General features: G+C 44.2%; 1 protein-coding gene across 3 annotated transcripts in view; it reads right to left on the bottom strand.

Annotated features, from left to right (window-relative positions):
* Nucleotides 1-14553, bottom strand: part of LOC117965611 (adhesion G protein-coupled receptor E1-like) — a 56962-nt gene extending 42409 nt beyond the window's left edge. The window contains exon 1 of one of the 3 annotated variants that reach the window (XM_059007024.1): nt 14174-14553. In XM_059007024.1, coding sequence (XP_058863007.1) covers nt 14174-14204 — 31 coding nt within the window. In that variant the 5' untranslated portion in view covers nt 14205-14553. The remainder of the gene's footprint in view (nt 1-14173) is intronic. The other 2 variants (XM_059007023.1, XM_059007025.1) reach the window with 2 other exon arrangements.
* Nucleotides 14554-15141: the final 588 nt, after the last annotated feature.

The following is a 15141-nucleotide window of genomic DNA, read 5'->3' as shown; positions in this document are numbered from 1 at the left end:
AAACTATGGATACAACTCAAAAGTTTTATTCATGAACATCACATCAAACATTTGGACCACAGAAACACAGTATTTAAATGAAAAAATAAACATACAAGGATTTATTTTCAAAATGAGCGCATATACAGCATGACTACAAAACATGAAAAACTAATTTTTTCAAACAGTAACAGAAAAATGAATATACTACTTCCGGGCATGTAAGTCTATGCTGAAAACGCCTCTGTACCTCAGCAGCTTTCAGCAGCGTTTGCTTTTGCACTGTAGCCTGTATTGTTTATTTGTTGTATTTATTTATAAATTGCACTTCTCACACACTTGTAAGTAGGGTGACCAGTTGTCCCGATATTAGGGGCTTTGTCCTGCGTCCCGATCGAGGTACTGTCGGGCCGCCATTTGTCCCGATTTTTAGAGTAAACGTTGAAAACCCAGGCGTGAAATGTGAAAATTTTATTTTCTCGTTAGGAAATATTGTATATGTGGCTGCTGTACTGTCTCGCGGTGCAACAGAATACTCTACTGGTTTAGGGCGTGTTGTTTGAGTGAGTTGTTTGCACTACATCTATGTGGCTATCCAATCACATTAACCTGCAGTCAAATGATGCGGTATGCGTCATGTGTTTTTCTTGGTGCGTGCGCCTGTGCGACCGGTTTTACTGGCGAAGTGTCATGATGGCTGGTGTTGTTGATGAGCCTTTCACTAAAAAGTGTATTACTCTATATGTTTATTTGTCGTATTTAATTATAAATTGCAGTAGGGTGACCAGTTGACCACTCTGTTGTCCTGTCCTCCCTTGCGACCTGGGACACTCCGGCACTGCTCTTGCCTGGTTCTCCTCCTACCTCTCCGAGCGCACGTAACCGGGTGTCCTGGCATGGCTCACCCTCCGCCTCTTGCTCTCTTTCGGCAGGTGTCTCCCAAGGCTCAGTCCTGGGACCCCTTCTGTTTTCTCTCTACACCCGCTCCCTGGGTCCCCTCATCTCCTCCCATGGCTTCTCGTATCATTCTATGCTGATGATGCCCAGATCTTCCTCTCTTTTCCCACCTCTAGCTCTGACATTTCCTCCCGTATCTCTACCTGTCTCTTGGCCATCTGCTCCTGGATGCACTCACATAATCTCAAACTCAACTTCTCCAAATCATACCTCCTTTTCTCCCCCCTCATCCTCCCCCACTGCTGATCTCTCTATCTCTATTCTACTTGAATCCACCCCCTCTCTCCCTCCTCATCCACTAAGAACCTCCAGAGCCCACTCCTTCTCCACCCTTGCCCCTCAGTGGTGGAATGACCTACCCATGGATATCAGGACTGCTCAGTCCCTGACCAGCTTCCGGTGGCCTCCTCAAGACACCTGTTCAGACAGCATCTGTAAACCTCAACTCTCGACTATACTGGACTTTATAGCACCCAATTGTACCAGTTTTGCATCAGCTGTACCTGCACTAAACTGCTCCATACCTTGCCGCATTCAATTATTATTATTATTATTATTATTATTATGATTATTATTAACAGATGACCTTATCCAAGGCGACTTACAATTGTTACAAGATGTCACATTATTTTTTATATACAATTACCCATTTATACAGTTGGGTTTTTACTGGAGCAATCTAGGTAAAGTACCTTGCTCAAGGGTACAGCAGCAGTGTCCCCCACCTGGGATTGAACCCACGACTCTCCAGTCAAGAGTCCAGGGCCTTAACCATTACTCCACACTGCTGCTCCTAAATATAATTAGGAGACTTACCCACTGCTCCTGCCTCCACCTCCAGGGGAAGACTACCCACTGCTCCCACCTCCACCATAAGAGGGAGACTACCTGCCACTCCTGCATCCATCGCTAGAAGGAGACTACCTGTTGCTCCTGCATCTACCACAAGAGGGAGACTACCCGCTGTTACCACCTCCACCACCGGAGGAAGATTACCTGCTTCTTCCGCCTCTACCGCCAGAGGAGCTGCTCCTGCCCTGTCCTGCACTGCATAGGGCTGCAAGCCTGCATCGCCCAGGGAGGTCAGCTCACAGTCGCTCTGGGAGTCCTGCTCGCCGTTGCCCAGGGAGGCCAGTTTGCCAGCACCCGGGGAGGCCAGTTTGTCATCGCCTGGGGATGCCTGCACATCATCGCCCGGGGATGTGTGTTTCGACAAGAGTCAGTTTCACTGCCGGAAATTCTGTGGCCGGAGTCCAAGAAAAGGGAGCTGCTGGCTACAGAAAAGTGGGGGGAGGTGAGGATACCTAACCCACCACAGCCCGGACCACCACCCCCTGTGCCACAGCCTGGGGGTTGGATCCCTCAACATGGGCTCCTAGTCACCCAATCTTCGTGTCTGGACGTATGGTCACTGGGCCTGACTCACAGGTTGCGGCACCACCAGGCGACCAACCTTGGCTCACACCTCTGCCTGGGGCTGCAGCTGACTGCACCTGCCTGCGCTCCCGAAGCCCCATTCACTGCACCTGGGTCATCTGTTGCTGGGTCTCGGTCCCATCTTGAAGGTGTTGGACTGTGGACCAACCCTCCCTCAAGAATGTTAGAAGGACAGTAGGGGACTTGAGGGAGGGTGGTTGTGTTTTAAGGGAGGGGGGATGTGGCCGTTGGGGCCATGTGTGCTGCACACAAGGGGGGGGGGGTATATGTGACAGGGCAGGGCCCTGCTTGTAAATATTGTATTATAATTAGGGCTTCTGATTTTCGGGTTTTATTAATTGAATTTTTCGGTGCTTATTTTCAGCTATTTTCGAATTTTATGTAAATCGTTTTTTTCGTGTCTCGTTTTTTTTGTGTGTGTGTCAAAATATGTATAGTACCTCAACAGTACTTGCACACTTAAGTTGTACCTTCTTTCCTTTGCTGTTTTCCACAACAAAATCCCGATGGTCACGAGCACATTCTTCTGGAGTTTTTGTGTGTAGGCATTTTTGTACTTTTCGCCACTATTCTGTTTCAAATCCTCCATGTCTTAACTGTAATACAGCTTTAAATCCCGCTAACAAGCCTCCATCCTGACTGTAATCTCGCAAGTGGAGTCTCCAATAGAAATGTAGGAATGTGCTGTCACTCAGTAGTTGGGGCGGGTTTAAAGTATTCAGAACTAATCAATGATAGATACAAGTCAGGAAGGCGGGACATTGCCCAGCAGCACAGGGAAATGTATTTATTATTATTTTTGTAGTGGGTTTTATTTTTTTAAATGTGAAAAGGGTAAAGTCATTGTGAATAGATTAACCATTTCCACAGTTTTTCCGACGTTTTCCGGTGTTTATTGGCTATCCACCGATTTAATTAGTGGTTTGTATGTTGGTGGTGGTTGGCAGGGATGGGGTTAATTTCCTATCCCTGCCAAATACATGTGAGACTGTGGCTGGAGTCTTAATTGAATGATTAATGGTTAATTAAGCTCCAGCTACATGGTATTTGAGAAGGGGAAAATCCTTTGGATGGGAGGAGGGAGTTGGGTGAGTGTACACTGTAAGTGTTTGCTGTTATTATATTGAAACATTGTAGTGAAGGCGAATGCCCAGCCTACAGCTGTCTAGTCTTTTGTTTGAACCTTTATTTTGGCCCTTGAGTCTGTTATTTTGTTTCTGTGTTTGCTCATGGTGTTGTTGACTTGTTTTGTTAACCCTTTTTATTTTGCTCTGTGAACAGTGTTTTTCTTGATTTATTTGTGTAAAATAAATGCACGCCCCAGCGCTTAAACCCGCAGTTACTCTCCTTCATACCTCCTGACCACCTTAGACACCCGGCTATCCTGTCACAACAACATTCCTGAATTCAGCTATTGCATATGGTTCAGTGCTTCCTAAGCACCTTTTGGCTGCCTCTGAGTTCTATAGTGTACCCAGTACTATAACAGGGTTAGTGAAAACTCCAGAGATTACCACTACTTGGCAGTTTCTCAGAGTTGGCATCATGGCAGGTTGCACCATTTCTACACTGTACTATGGCAATGGAAGTCATTATTAGGGCCTCAAAATGGGTAATCAGAGGAAAAGATGCAAAGGCTGTGTGACAGGGTAGCGTTGCGGGGCACAGGTGGTATCGGCAGCGACAGAGACTCAGAAACAAGGAAGCTGCAGATTAAGTGCGACTGCGCGTTATAATAAACAAAATAACACAAAATAAAAACTAAATAAAACAAAGGTTTAAATAAATAACAAAACTGTTCAGGTTGGGCAGAGCCTCCACTGAACTTTATCAAACCAACACTACAGACACTGTTAACTCACCAACTCCCTCCACCAAACAAAGGCCTTTTCGCCCTTTTTTATACCATGTGGCTGGAGCCTAATTATCATCAATTCTTCAAATTAGCTCCAGCCACATTCTCACATGCATTTTGTCAGGGATAGGAAATTTACCCCATCCCTGCCAACCACCACAAAAACACCACAAAACAATATTATTTACAGGCAGGATCCTGCCGTGCCACAGACTGATTTTCGTCAATGCATGAGATGGGAGAATGTGGAACAGCATAAGATTGGCTGGTGAGATCTGTGGACGTCCACATATGTTCTTCCATCACTGCAGAACCTGAATGTGTGGGTAGGAGAGAACTCTGCATGTCCTTGAAGCACATTCTTATAGGATGTAAGGTTGCTCTGAGCCAGGGTCACTTCACTTGGTGTCATGATGTCGCAGGTGACACTGAACTAGTTATTCCATATAATAAAATATTGAATCCTTTGACATTGAGGATCTCGGTAGCTACAGCTGTTGGTTCATCAATTGAATCAGATTCAGTTGTATTGTGTCTGCCAACTGATGATGTGAGGCAGAACAGTAATTGGATACCAGAAAATATGAATAACAGTGAGTTTTGGCCTCCTTCAGTGTTCTGGATGGAAGGCGTACCTCGCAAAGTGACTCTGTGCGAACAGAAGGAAATATAAAGAAATAATATTTACAGCTAAACGTGTCCAAGTATCTTATAGGAATGAAGTCAGGCCATGGAAATCCACACCTGTGATGGAGAAACATTGGATCAAGGGACTTCTTGTGGAAACAACTAAGAGCGAAACCTGGTACAGGAGCTGAATCCTGCTGGGAACATATGGATATGCTGAATATGTACTAGGCAATTTAAAATATGGAATGTATTATAAAATGAAGTATCAAAGATATTAGGAAGGATAAAGAAAGAGTATCCTTGTACCGCAAGTAGGTGGCTCTCTTGCTCCATGAAATAGGTCAGTCTACATATGGTTCTAATTGAACATTTAGCAATCTGAGAATTTTTAATATATATATATATATATATATATATATATATATATATAATGAACGATTTACCACTAGTATATCTTATCTTCAGAAAGCATGATGCTTGATAAAAAGCACCATTCCGGCTAAAAGTGAACGTTAATCTACAAATTTATGTCAAGAAAAACACAAGATAAGAAGAGACTCTTTATGACCAAAAGATTAACTAACAAGCCAGAGGTCTTGAGAAAAAATCCTGTCTCAGCTGGATTTTGTACGAACAAAGGGTCAGGCCTAGTTGAATGCAGTTATACTAGCATATATTTGGATTTAAAGCCTAAAAGGGATTCACCAAAATAATATTATAGCAATTGATAAACAGAGGTAAATTAATTGAAAGATTATCTTATAATGAAACAGGTTCAGTGCTAATTGAAACTGTTTATAGTTCATAACAGTTATTTCATAAGATTAATAATATGTTTTAAGTATTTGCTATAATGAGAAAACATATTATTTAAAACTGACAAGTATTATTGCTTGTTCACGACTTTGCTGTAGTGATAAGAAGATTAAAACCTGGAGCAGTATTCGATTTACTTAAATGGGAAAACGGTACAAGTTTATTCTTCTTTCTATTGAACAATAAGACTTCTAGACATTATGATATCCATTGAAGTATAGAAGTTAAAAGGTGTTGTGTTATGTTTTTGTGTTAAGTTTGTAATAATATACTATAATGTACCTTGTTATTAATCCACTATACTATTGTCTAATGATGGTAGATGGATTCCTTATAATGTGGTGATTTGAAACTGCTACAGTGAAACCAGGGCATCTCTTCTTATCTAGAAAGAGGGAATGTCCTTGGGTTCCACTTCAGCAGAGCTGCAAGCCTCATATTATTATTATTATTATTTATTTCTTAGCAGACGCCCTTATCCAGGGCGACTTACAATCGTAAGCAAAAACATTTCAAGCGTTACAATACAAGTAATACAATAAGAGCAAGAAATACAATAACTTATATTCAAGCAAAGTACAAGTGTGACATACCACAATTCAATAATACAGCAGGTAATAGTGATAGTTACATCAGGATATGATTAAATAGTGATAGTTACATCAGGATGTGATTAAATACAAAGTACTACAGGTTAAAAACTTGGCAGATTACAGTATTCTGAAGTACAGGATTAAATGCAGGGATAAAGGGATAAAGAGCTGTCATATAGATGGAGTTAGTGGTTTAGTACTGATAAGTAAATGTCTTGATAAGTAAATGACTGATAAGTAAATGTCTTGAAATAATATGCACAACTCATGGCTTAATGGCCAGGTCATATATCTAAAAAAGTGTTTGCACAGACTCTGACCTTGGAAAAAAACAAGAGACTGTGGAAACTGCTAGCAGTAACATATTCCCAGAGAGGTACAGGTCAGAGCCTGGTCAGTGCATCTCTTAATGGATAAATAATTGTAATGAAAACTATTACCACTTAAACTTAGTGAAACTAAATGACTTGAATATTGTATGAGACAAACTTTTGTCAAATACTCTGTTAGACAATGGTATATGGAATCAAAACTGACTCATTAACAAAATGATGAAACAACATGAAGTTAAAAGAAACACATACCTTTAATTTAGCATAATATAATCACTTAGAAGATGATGTCACATATTAAGAACATCTCTCATATATAACTGTCACAAAGACGGCCGGAGTGGGTGGCGTCAGACCAGAAACAGGAACACAAACGACAGAGAGATGGGGTTTTGGTGAGGCTGAACGCGTGATCGCGTTCAGCATTTAATAAACAGAACAGAAAATAAAAGGTTGGAACAGACAAAAACACTGGACACGGCACTACACGCCAAAATAAACAGACAGACAAAACGACTAGACACTAACACACAGGTGAAACGGAGACGAACAAACACGGTGAGAATACACTTATTATATTTATAATTACGCTGACGATTTTACTCCTTCTCTCTCACCCGTTCTCCACTCTCTGAACACCTAACCCCGACTGCATGCTACGTGTCTCTATATATACTGTTGTGCTGGGATTCAATTACTAAATTAATTATTCACTTGAATCCCAGCACGTGAATTAATTCTGTGCAACCCCGTGCTCACATATTACATTTAACCAGCACGTGAAGTGATTTGTGCTCTCCTCGTGCCTAAATACAAATCTACACTTTTTAAACACACGTGAAACACAGACCCGTTTATATCCCGTGTACCAATCTATACACCAACATTAACACACGCAACATCCAACATACAACACAGATCACACAAATGCACACAGGGGCGGGGCACTTTGCCACATATACCCCCCCTTGTGCGCAGCACACATGGCCTCAACGGCCACCTCCCCCCTTAAAAACCCAGCAGTCCAGAACAAAGTCTCGGGCTGGGAAGGGAGGCTTCAGTGGGCCCTTGGTCCCGTCCTGCAGCGAAAAAGCTGCGGGGGCAGGTGGTCCCCCGACCTCCCCCTTCTTCGTAGCCGGCAGCTCCCTCCTGTGGGGCTCCGGCCACAAGAACTCCTGCAGCGAAACTGCTGCTGGGGAAAGTGGTCTCCAGACCTCGTCCCCCTTCTTTGTAGCCGGTAGCTCCCTTTGGTGGGGCTCCGACCACAGTACTGCCGGCAGCGAAGAAGCTGCAGTGGGAGCAGGTCTCCGGACCTCCCCCACGATCTCCGGCAGCGAAACTGCTGCAGTGGGAGCAGGTCTCCGGACCTCCCCCACGATCTCTGGCAGCGAAACTGCTGCAGTGGGAGCAGGTCTCCGGACCTCCCCCACGATCTCCGGCAGCGAAACTGCTGCAGTGGGAGCAGGTCTCCAGACCTCCCCCACGATCTCCGGCAGCGAAACTGCTGCAGTGGGAGCAGGTCTCCTGACCTCCCCCACGATCTCCGGCAGCGAAACTGCTGCTGGGGTTGGTGGTCTCCAGACCTCCTCCCCCTTCTTCGTGGCCGACAGCTCCCCTTTCTGGGGCTCCGGCCACCGTACTCCCCGTGGTGGAGGTATGGGAAGCAGAGACAGCTCCTGCTGTTCTGCTTCTGGCAGTGGCAGAGGCAGAGGCAGCTCCTCTGCTCCTGGAAGTGACAGAGGCAGCTCCTGCTCCTCTGCTCCTGGAAGTGGCAGAGGCAGCTCCTGCTCCTTTGCTCCTGCCGGTGTAGGTGGCGGAGGCAGAGGCAGCTCCGGCTGCTCTGCTCCTGCCGATGTAGGTGGCGGAGGCAGAGGCAGCTCCTGCTCCTCTGCTCCTGGAAGTGGCAGAGGCAGCTCCTGCTGCTCTGCTCCTTCCGGTGGAGGTGGCGGAGGCAGAGGCAGCTCCGGCTGCTCTGCTCCTGCCGGTGAAGGTGGGAGCAGCGTGTAGTCTCCTGCCGATGGAGGTGGGAGCAGCGTGTAGTCTCCCCCTCTTTCAGGGGACTGGTGCTGCTCTGCCTCTCTTGCAGCGGACTGGTGCGGCTCTGCTTCTGAAGGGGAAACCAGCAGGCATTCTTCCTCTGCTGGTTGTGCTGGGGAAACCAGCAGGCATTCTTCCTCTGCTGGTTGTGCTGGGGAAACCAGCAGGCATTCTACCTCTGCTGGTTGTGCTGGGGAAACCAGCAGGCATTCTACCTCTGCTGGTTGTGCTGGGGAAACCAGCAGGCATTCTACCTCTGCTGGTGAAGGTGGGAACAGCTGCCTCTCAGGCTTCGGATTCCCGCGGTCCCCGTCTGGGCGCTGGATGCTCGCGGTCCCCCCGTCTGGGCGCTGGTTCCTCCTCTTCATACTGGGTGGGGCATATGGCTAACGTGTGCCCATAAGCCCCACAGCCAGGGCATAACTCTGCTGCGAGGTTCTTTAAAAAAACCTCCCAGCCATCATCCTCGACCTCCTCCCTTTTGGGCTGTGGACGCCCCGACTCCTCCCTTTTGGGCTGTGGACACTCGGGTTCCCCCCACTCAGGCATAGGACGTTCGGGTTCCTCCCACTCAGGCGTAGGACGTTCGGGTTCCTCCCACTCAGGCGTAGGACGCTCTGGCTCCTCCCACTCGGGCTGTGGACGCTCAGGCTCCTCCCACTCGGGCTGTGGACGCTCAGGCTCCTCCCACTCGGGCTGTGGACGCTCAGGCTCCTCCCACTCGGGCTGTGGACGCTCAGGCTCCTCCCACTCGGGCTGTGGACGCTCAGGCTCCTCCCGCTCAGGTACTGGAGAGGGCAGCGACTGCTCCTCTCCCTCTTGCTCACTGGAAGGCATCCCTCCCATGTCTGCAGCTAGGTAACCCAGCACCACAATGGTGAGGTCACGAACGGATGCCGGGTTGTGCTGTTGCTCCCAGTCCTCCCATCGTTTCCCATCTCGCATCTGCAGTGCGTGAATAACCATGGGGAGGTCACTGGCGAAGTTCCCCTCGGGGTGCACCAGCCAGTCCCATATTTCCCGGGACGGTGGGGAACCCGGTGGCAGTGGGGGTAGAGGGGTGGCTACTGCCCCGTTGTGGCTGTCCTCCTCCCAGCCCGGCATGCAGGATGAGGGCTGCAGCTGTTGTTGTTGCTGCTGCTGCTTCTGCTGCTTCCTGCAGCTCTTTCTTCCCATCCTCGCTTTACTATTTTTTTTTTTTTTTTTTTTCACAAAACCCCCTCTCCTGGTCTGACGCTTGGAGGCGCTATTATCCCACGATGACACCACGTGTCACAAAGACGGCCGGAGTGGGTGGCGTCAGACCAGAAACAGGAACACAAACGACAGAGAGATGGGGTTTTGGTGAGGCTGAACGCGTGATCGCGTTCAGCATTTAATAAACAGAACAGAAAATAAAAGGTTGGAACAGACAAAAACACTGGACACGGCACTACACGCCAAAATAAACAGACAGACAAAACGACTAGACACTAACACACAGGTGAAACGGAGACGAACAAACACGGTGAGAATACACTTATTATATTTATAATTACGCTGACGATTTTACTCCTTCTCTCTCACCCGTTCTCCACTCTCTGAACACCTAACCCCGACTGCATGCTACGTGTCTCTATATATACTGTTGTGCTGGGATTCAATTACTAAATTAATTATTCACTTGAATCCCAGCACGTGAATTAATTCTGTGCAACCCCGTGCTCACATATTACATTTAACCAGCACGTGAAGTGATTTGTGCTCTCCTCGTGCCTAAATACAAATCTACACTTTTTAAACACACGTGAAACACAGACCCGTTTATATCCCGTGTACCAATCTATACACCAACATTAACACACGCAACATCCAACATACAACACAGATCACACAAATGCACACAGGGGCGGGGCACTTTGCCACAATAACACATATAAAATTAGTGTTTTGCATGCAGTAGTATTTTTATATTATATTATAAACCAAGATCCTGGGAACCTTGGTTCACTTAAACTTTTCAGATAAAGGAGGGGCTCGGAGGAAAGCAAAGAAATGAGATCATAAGAGTTGAAACAAATGTGAAGTTTTGAATTTATTGAAGTCCATGACACCTATTAATTCTGAAAAGTTAGTCCGGATCTTTTGAAAACTATTATTTGTAAAAGGGATAAAGAGCTGTCTCACCTGATTAATGATTAGATTTAATTGAGGCGTCCCATGTATTCCAATGAGACGAAAAACCTATTTAACTCCAGAGTAATTTCAATGGAGTACCACACTCATCCCAGACAGGGTAAGGTGGTCCATCTTCTGCAAACCAAAAACACAATTGAACTGATTTAACTCAGTTTAATTTGCCTGGTGAAGACAGTCATATCCTTTTACGATCTATATTAAAGGGTAAGCATTAATCAATTATTATTTTATCTCACATGTATTGCATGTATTGCTATAAGGGACTCACGCTATGTTTAGAAGATAGGAGAACATTTGTTGAATGTGCTGAAAAGAGGCTACTGGGTGTATTTAGTGTCGTGGTCGTGGCCAGGCCTGCCGGCTGCACGAATACATAAAGATGTATTAAAGTGTTAACGTTAATATCTGTTAAGACACTGGACTGCCCAGAACGTCTGTCAGCTGGGGATATGAAGTAGCCTGTAGCTACTCAATCCAATATTTAACTGTTAATAAACCGAAGGAGTACTGATCATACTCTTATTCGTAAAACACTTTAGGTACATGAGTCTGTCAATTTCTTGGGTACTATATTGGTCATCCGAATATACTGCAGGTCCAGAGCACGAACTATATCCCGCTAGGAGTAATAACATCTCTGTCCTCCTAACGTCTCCCCTGAGATAAGAGTGTATGCTGAGCAAATAAAAAGAGTACGTAAAGAAATCTGAACACGCGGATTTCGTGACAATGACCAGGTGCTGCGATGCTTGGCATCAACATTGGAGGAACGGTGTAATCAGATCAACAGCTCGCCGCCAGTATCAGCAAAGCTGCACACAGAGAACAACATCCCCCATCCAGGAGAGCGACCAACAGGAAAGGTTATTAGAACTAAGACTCGCCTGGGACAGGAGATTGGAGAACGCAGACAGATGACTACCTTTCGATCTGACATTGTCCTGTGGTCAGTGTCAGAACGCCGTGTTCTCGTGGTTGGTCCACACCACTATTATATCATTTTATCTTGGCGAAAGCCGAGTCCAATATTAGCATGAAGTAGATAACACACAAATTATTGGTAATCGCAATAAGAAAAAGTCAGAATGTTTGTAAATCAGCATAAAAAGGTCAGGGGAAAGCACATTTAAAAAAATATATAATTTAAAGCTAATTTAAAGGAGCCAAAAATGCAGTACAAATGCACTCATAACTTTACAAACTGTTAGTCACATAAATAATGGACTTATTGTAGGTGATGTTACCGTGATCAAAGAAGTCAATAAGATCTTGTAGGTAATGTTTCTCGCCAAAATTAGTTTATTCCACAGAAAGCAGAAGTCTAACAGCATCACGGTACAGTAAACTGTAAACATTACTGGGTGACCCTCAACGGCATTGAAGATCACAAAGGATTTATTTTTACAGTTTAGTTGTATACAGGCAATAAAACAAGCATTCATAAACATACATCCAATCATATACCGCTAACATCCCAGGCTTACCCAATAGTAGCTAACTAATTACCATTTAACCTAAAATCGTCTCTAACAAGTTTACTTTATGAGACCCAGGCAATAAAAATGTGCATTATAAATATCATATGGGAGATTCTGAAATTGAAATTGAATCTATGAAAAAGACCTAGGAGTTTATTATGACTCAGAAATGTCTTCATCTAGACAATATGGGGAAGCTATAAAAAAGGCCAACAAGTTGCTCGGATATATTGTGAAAAGTGTTGAATTTAAATCAAGGGAAGTAATGTTAAAACTTTACAATGCATTAGCAAGACCACATCTAGAATATTGTGTTTGGTTCTGGTGACCTTGTTACAAAAATGGATATTGCTGCTCTAAAAAGAGTGCAAAGAAGAGTGACCAGAATTACCCCGGGTTTAAAAGGCATGTCGTATGCAGACAGGCTAAAATAATTGAATCTATTCAGTCTTGAACAAAGAAGACTACGCGGTGATATGATTCAAGCATTCAAAATTATAAAATGTATTGACAATGTCGACCCAGGGGACTTTTTCGAGTTGAAAAAAGAAAGAAGGACCAGGGGTCACAAATGGAGATTAGATAAAGGGGCATTCAGAACATAAAATAGGAGGCACTTTTTTAAACAGAGAATTGTGAGGGTCTGGAACCAACTCCCTTGTAATGTTGTTGAAGCTGACATCCTGGGATCCTTCAAGAAGCTACTTGATGAGATTCTGGGCTGAATGGCTTCCTCTCGTTTATAAACTTTCTTGTGTTCTTATGTTCTTAAACCCGGACAACACTGCACCATTGTACACAAATAAATTGTATTTTCACCAGGAGCACAATAACAATCATTCTGGACTTGTGAACGTGTGTCTTTGTGTGTGTTCTACTGTGTTTCATTGATTACGAACTTTGTCTTATTATTTCAGGACTGTAACCTGTTGTTTTGGAACAGTGCAATGCACATTGCTGTGTATTGTCTGGGATTATTCTTTGTGGTCGCCAGACCAGGATTACAATAATAAAACCTGTTTGGATCGTGAACTTTGTTGTCTGTCTTTTGTTTCCTAATCACATCACCATTACACCTGAGCACTGCAAACCACATTGCCACACTTATTACTTATATTGGTTATGAATGGCATAGTGTGATTTCTTACTAGCCAGAGGAACAAAATTCTAAAAACAATGAAGACACACTGCAAGTAGAACTGAACAATGAAGACACACTGCAAGTAGAACTGAACAATGAAGACACACTGCAAGTAGAACTGAACAATGAAGACACACTGCAAGTATAACTGAACAATGAAGACACACTGCAAGTAGAACTGAACAATGAAGACACACTGCAAGTAGAACTGAACAATGAAGACACACTGCAAGTAGACCTGAACAATGAAGACACACTGCAAGTAGACCTGAACAATGAAGACACACTGCAAGTAGAACTGAACAATGAAGACACACTGCAAGTAGAACTGAACAATGAAGACACACTGCAAGTATAACTGAACAATGAAGACACACTGCAAGTAGAACTGAACAATGAAGACACACTGCAAGTAGAACTGAACAATGAAGACACACTGCAAGTAGACCTGAACAATGAAGACACACTGCAAGTAGAACTGAACAATGAAGACACACTGCAAGTAGAACTGTAAACCCGAACTGTACTGGGACTGGCTGCCAGTGCTTTTTAGCATCAGCAGCTGGTGCCCAAGTTTCTTAAATGTTTGTAAAGGAGAGCGGTCCCAGGACGGCTCCCGAGGTTTCACAGTATTTCATCAACGATGCCAGCTGTCCAGTTGCATTCAGTCTGACACACACGGATATAAAAGTTATAGTTAACTAGTATACACACACAGTTTAAAAAGTCTTAAGACTTACCCAGCAGTCGAAGTCTGCAGCTTGTCTTCATGACTGCACAATTCCCCTTGCTTCCAGAAAAAACAGTGTTGAAGCAGGGAAATGCACACCCCAGTCCTTTTATCCTTTAATGTTAACCCGTCACAAATTCAGCAGGACCATAAACAATTCCCGTATTCTACCACTACTACAAATAATTACAGACCCCCACTTTGGCGCAGTATCACTAACTCACATACAGTCCAATAATGGGTGCTGTCTAGGGTGTTTCCAGTAATATCTCTGAATTCTGCTGAATTCTCAGCGTACTGAAGCTGGTAGGCAGCGTACAGCAGTTATTCAGCAGACACAGCCTTGGGTCCTTTTAAAGGAAACTACTGACAGTGTGAGGCTTTGGGGAAGCTGTCTTCATCATGTAAGAAAAAGCCCAGTCACTATTCAAAGCTATGTCAAATAGCTTGGCTGTACGTCTTCCTCTTATTTAATATAATGTTTACATATGTAAGAACATTGCTACCTCACAAGCCCTTACAATATCAGCTTTTTAATGAAGGTGCTTCTTTACAATGTTATCAGTGGACAAAAACAGCAACAGTTAAGGGGGGGTGGGGAATCACTTTTCTCGCCTGATTTGTTTACATTTTTGTTTTTGCTTCTCTGAGCTAAAATTAAAACCCCTACACCGCAGACAGTAGCAGGAAGATATTTTTTTTTTATTTTGCAGTGTCCAGAAAGCTTCAAGGAGGGAGGAAACGTGTGTAGCTGACATTAACCCGTCTTTCACTAATGTTAAATAAACAATTCCAGCACATCTTACCCTGTGTACAGGTGTCTCAAACTGAGATACAATCTCTTATAAAATAAGAGACACCCAACAGATGACCTTGTAGGGTTAGAGATGAACTAAGAAAGGGTTCATATTGTTAATGGGAAACTGAATTTACCAGACATAAGTTGTCTTTATAGGTAAAGAGGGTTTGTCAGCGTGA

This window comes from Acipenser ruthenus, chromosome 34 (genome assembly GCF_902713425.1).
Source record: "Acipenser ruthenus chromosome 34, fAciRut3.2 maternal haplotype, whole genome shotgun sequence".
NCBI lineage: Eukaryota > Metazoa > Chordata > Actinopteri > Acipenseriformes > Acipenseridae > Acipenser > Acipenser ruthenus.
This window is presented reverse-complemented; position numbering and strand designations above follow the sequence as displayed.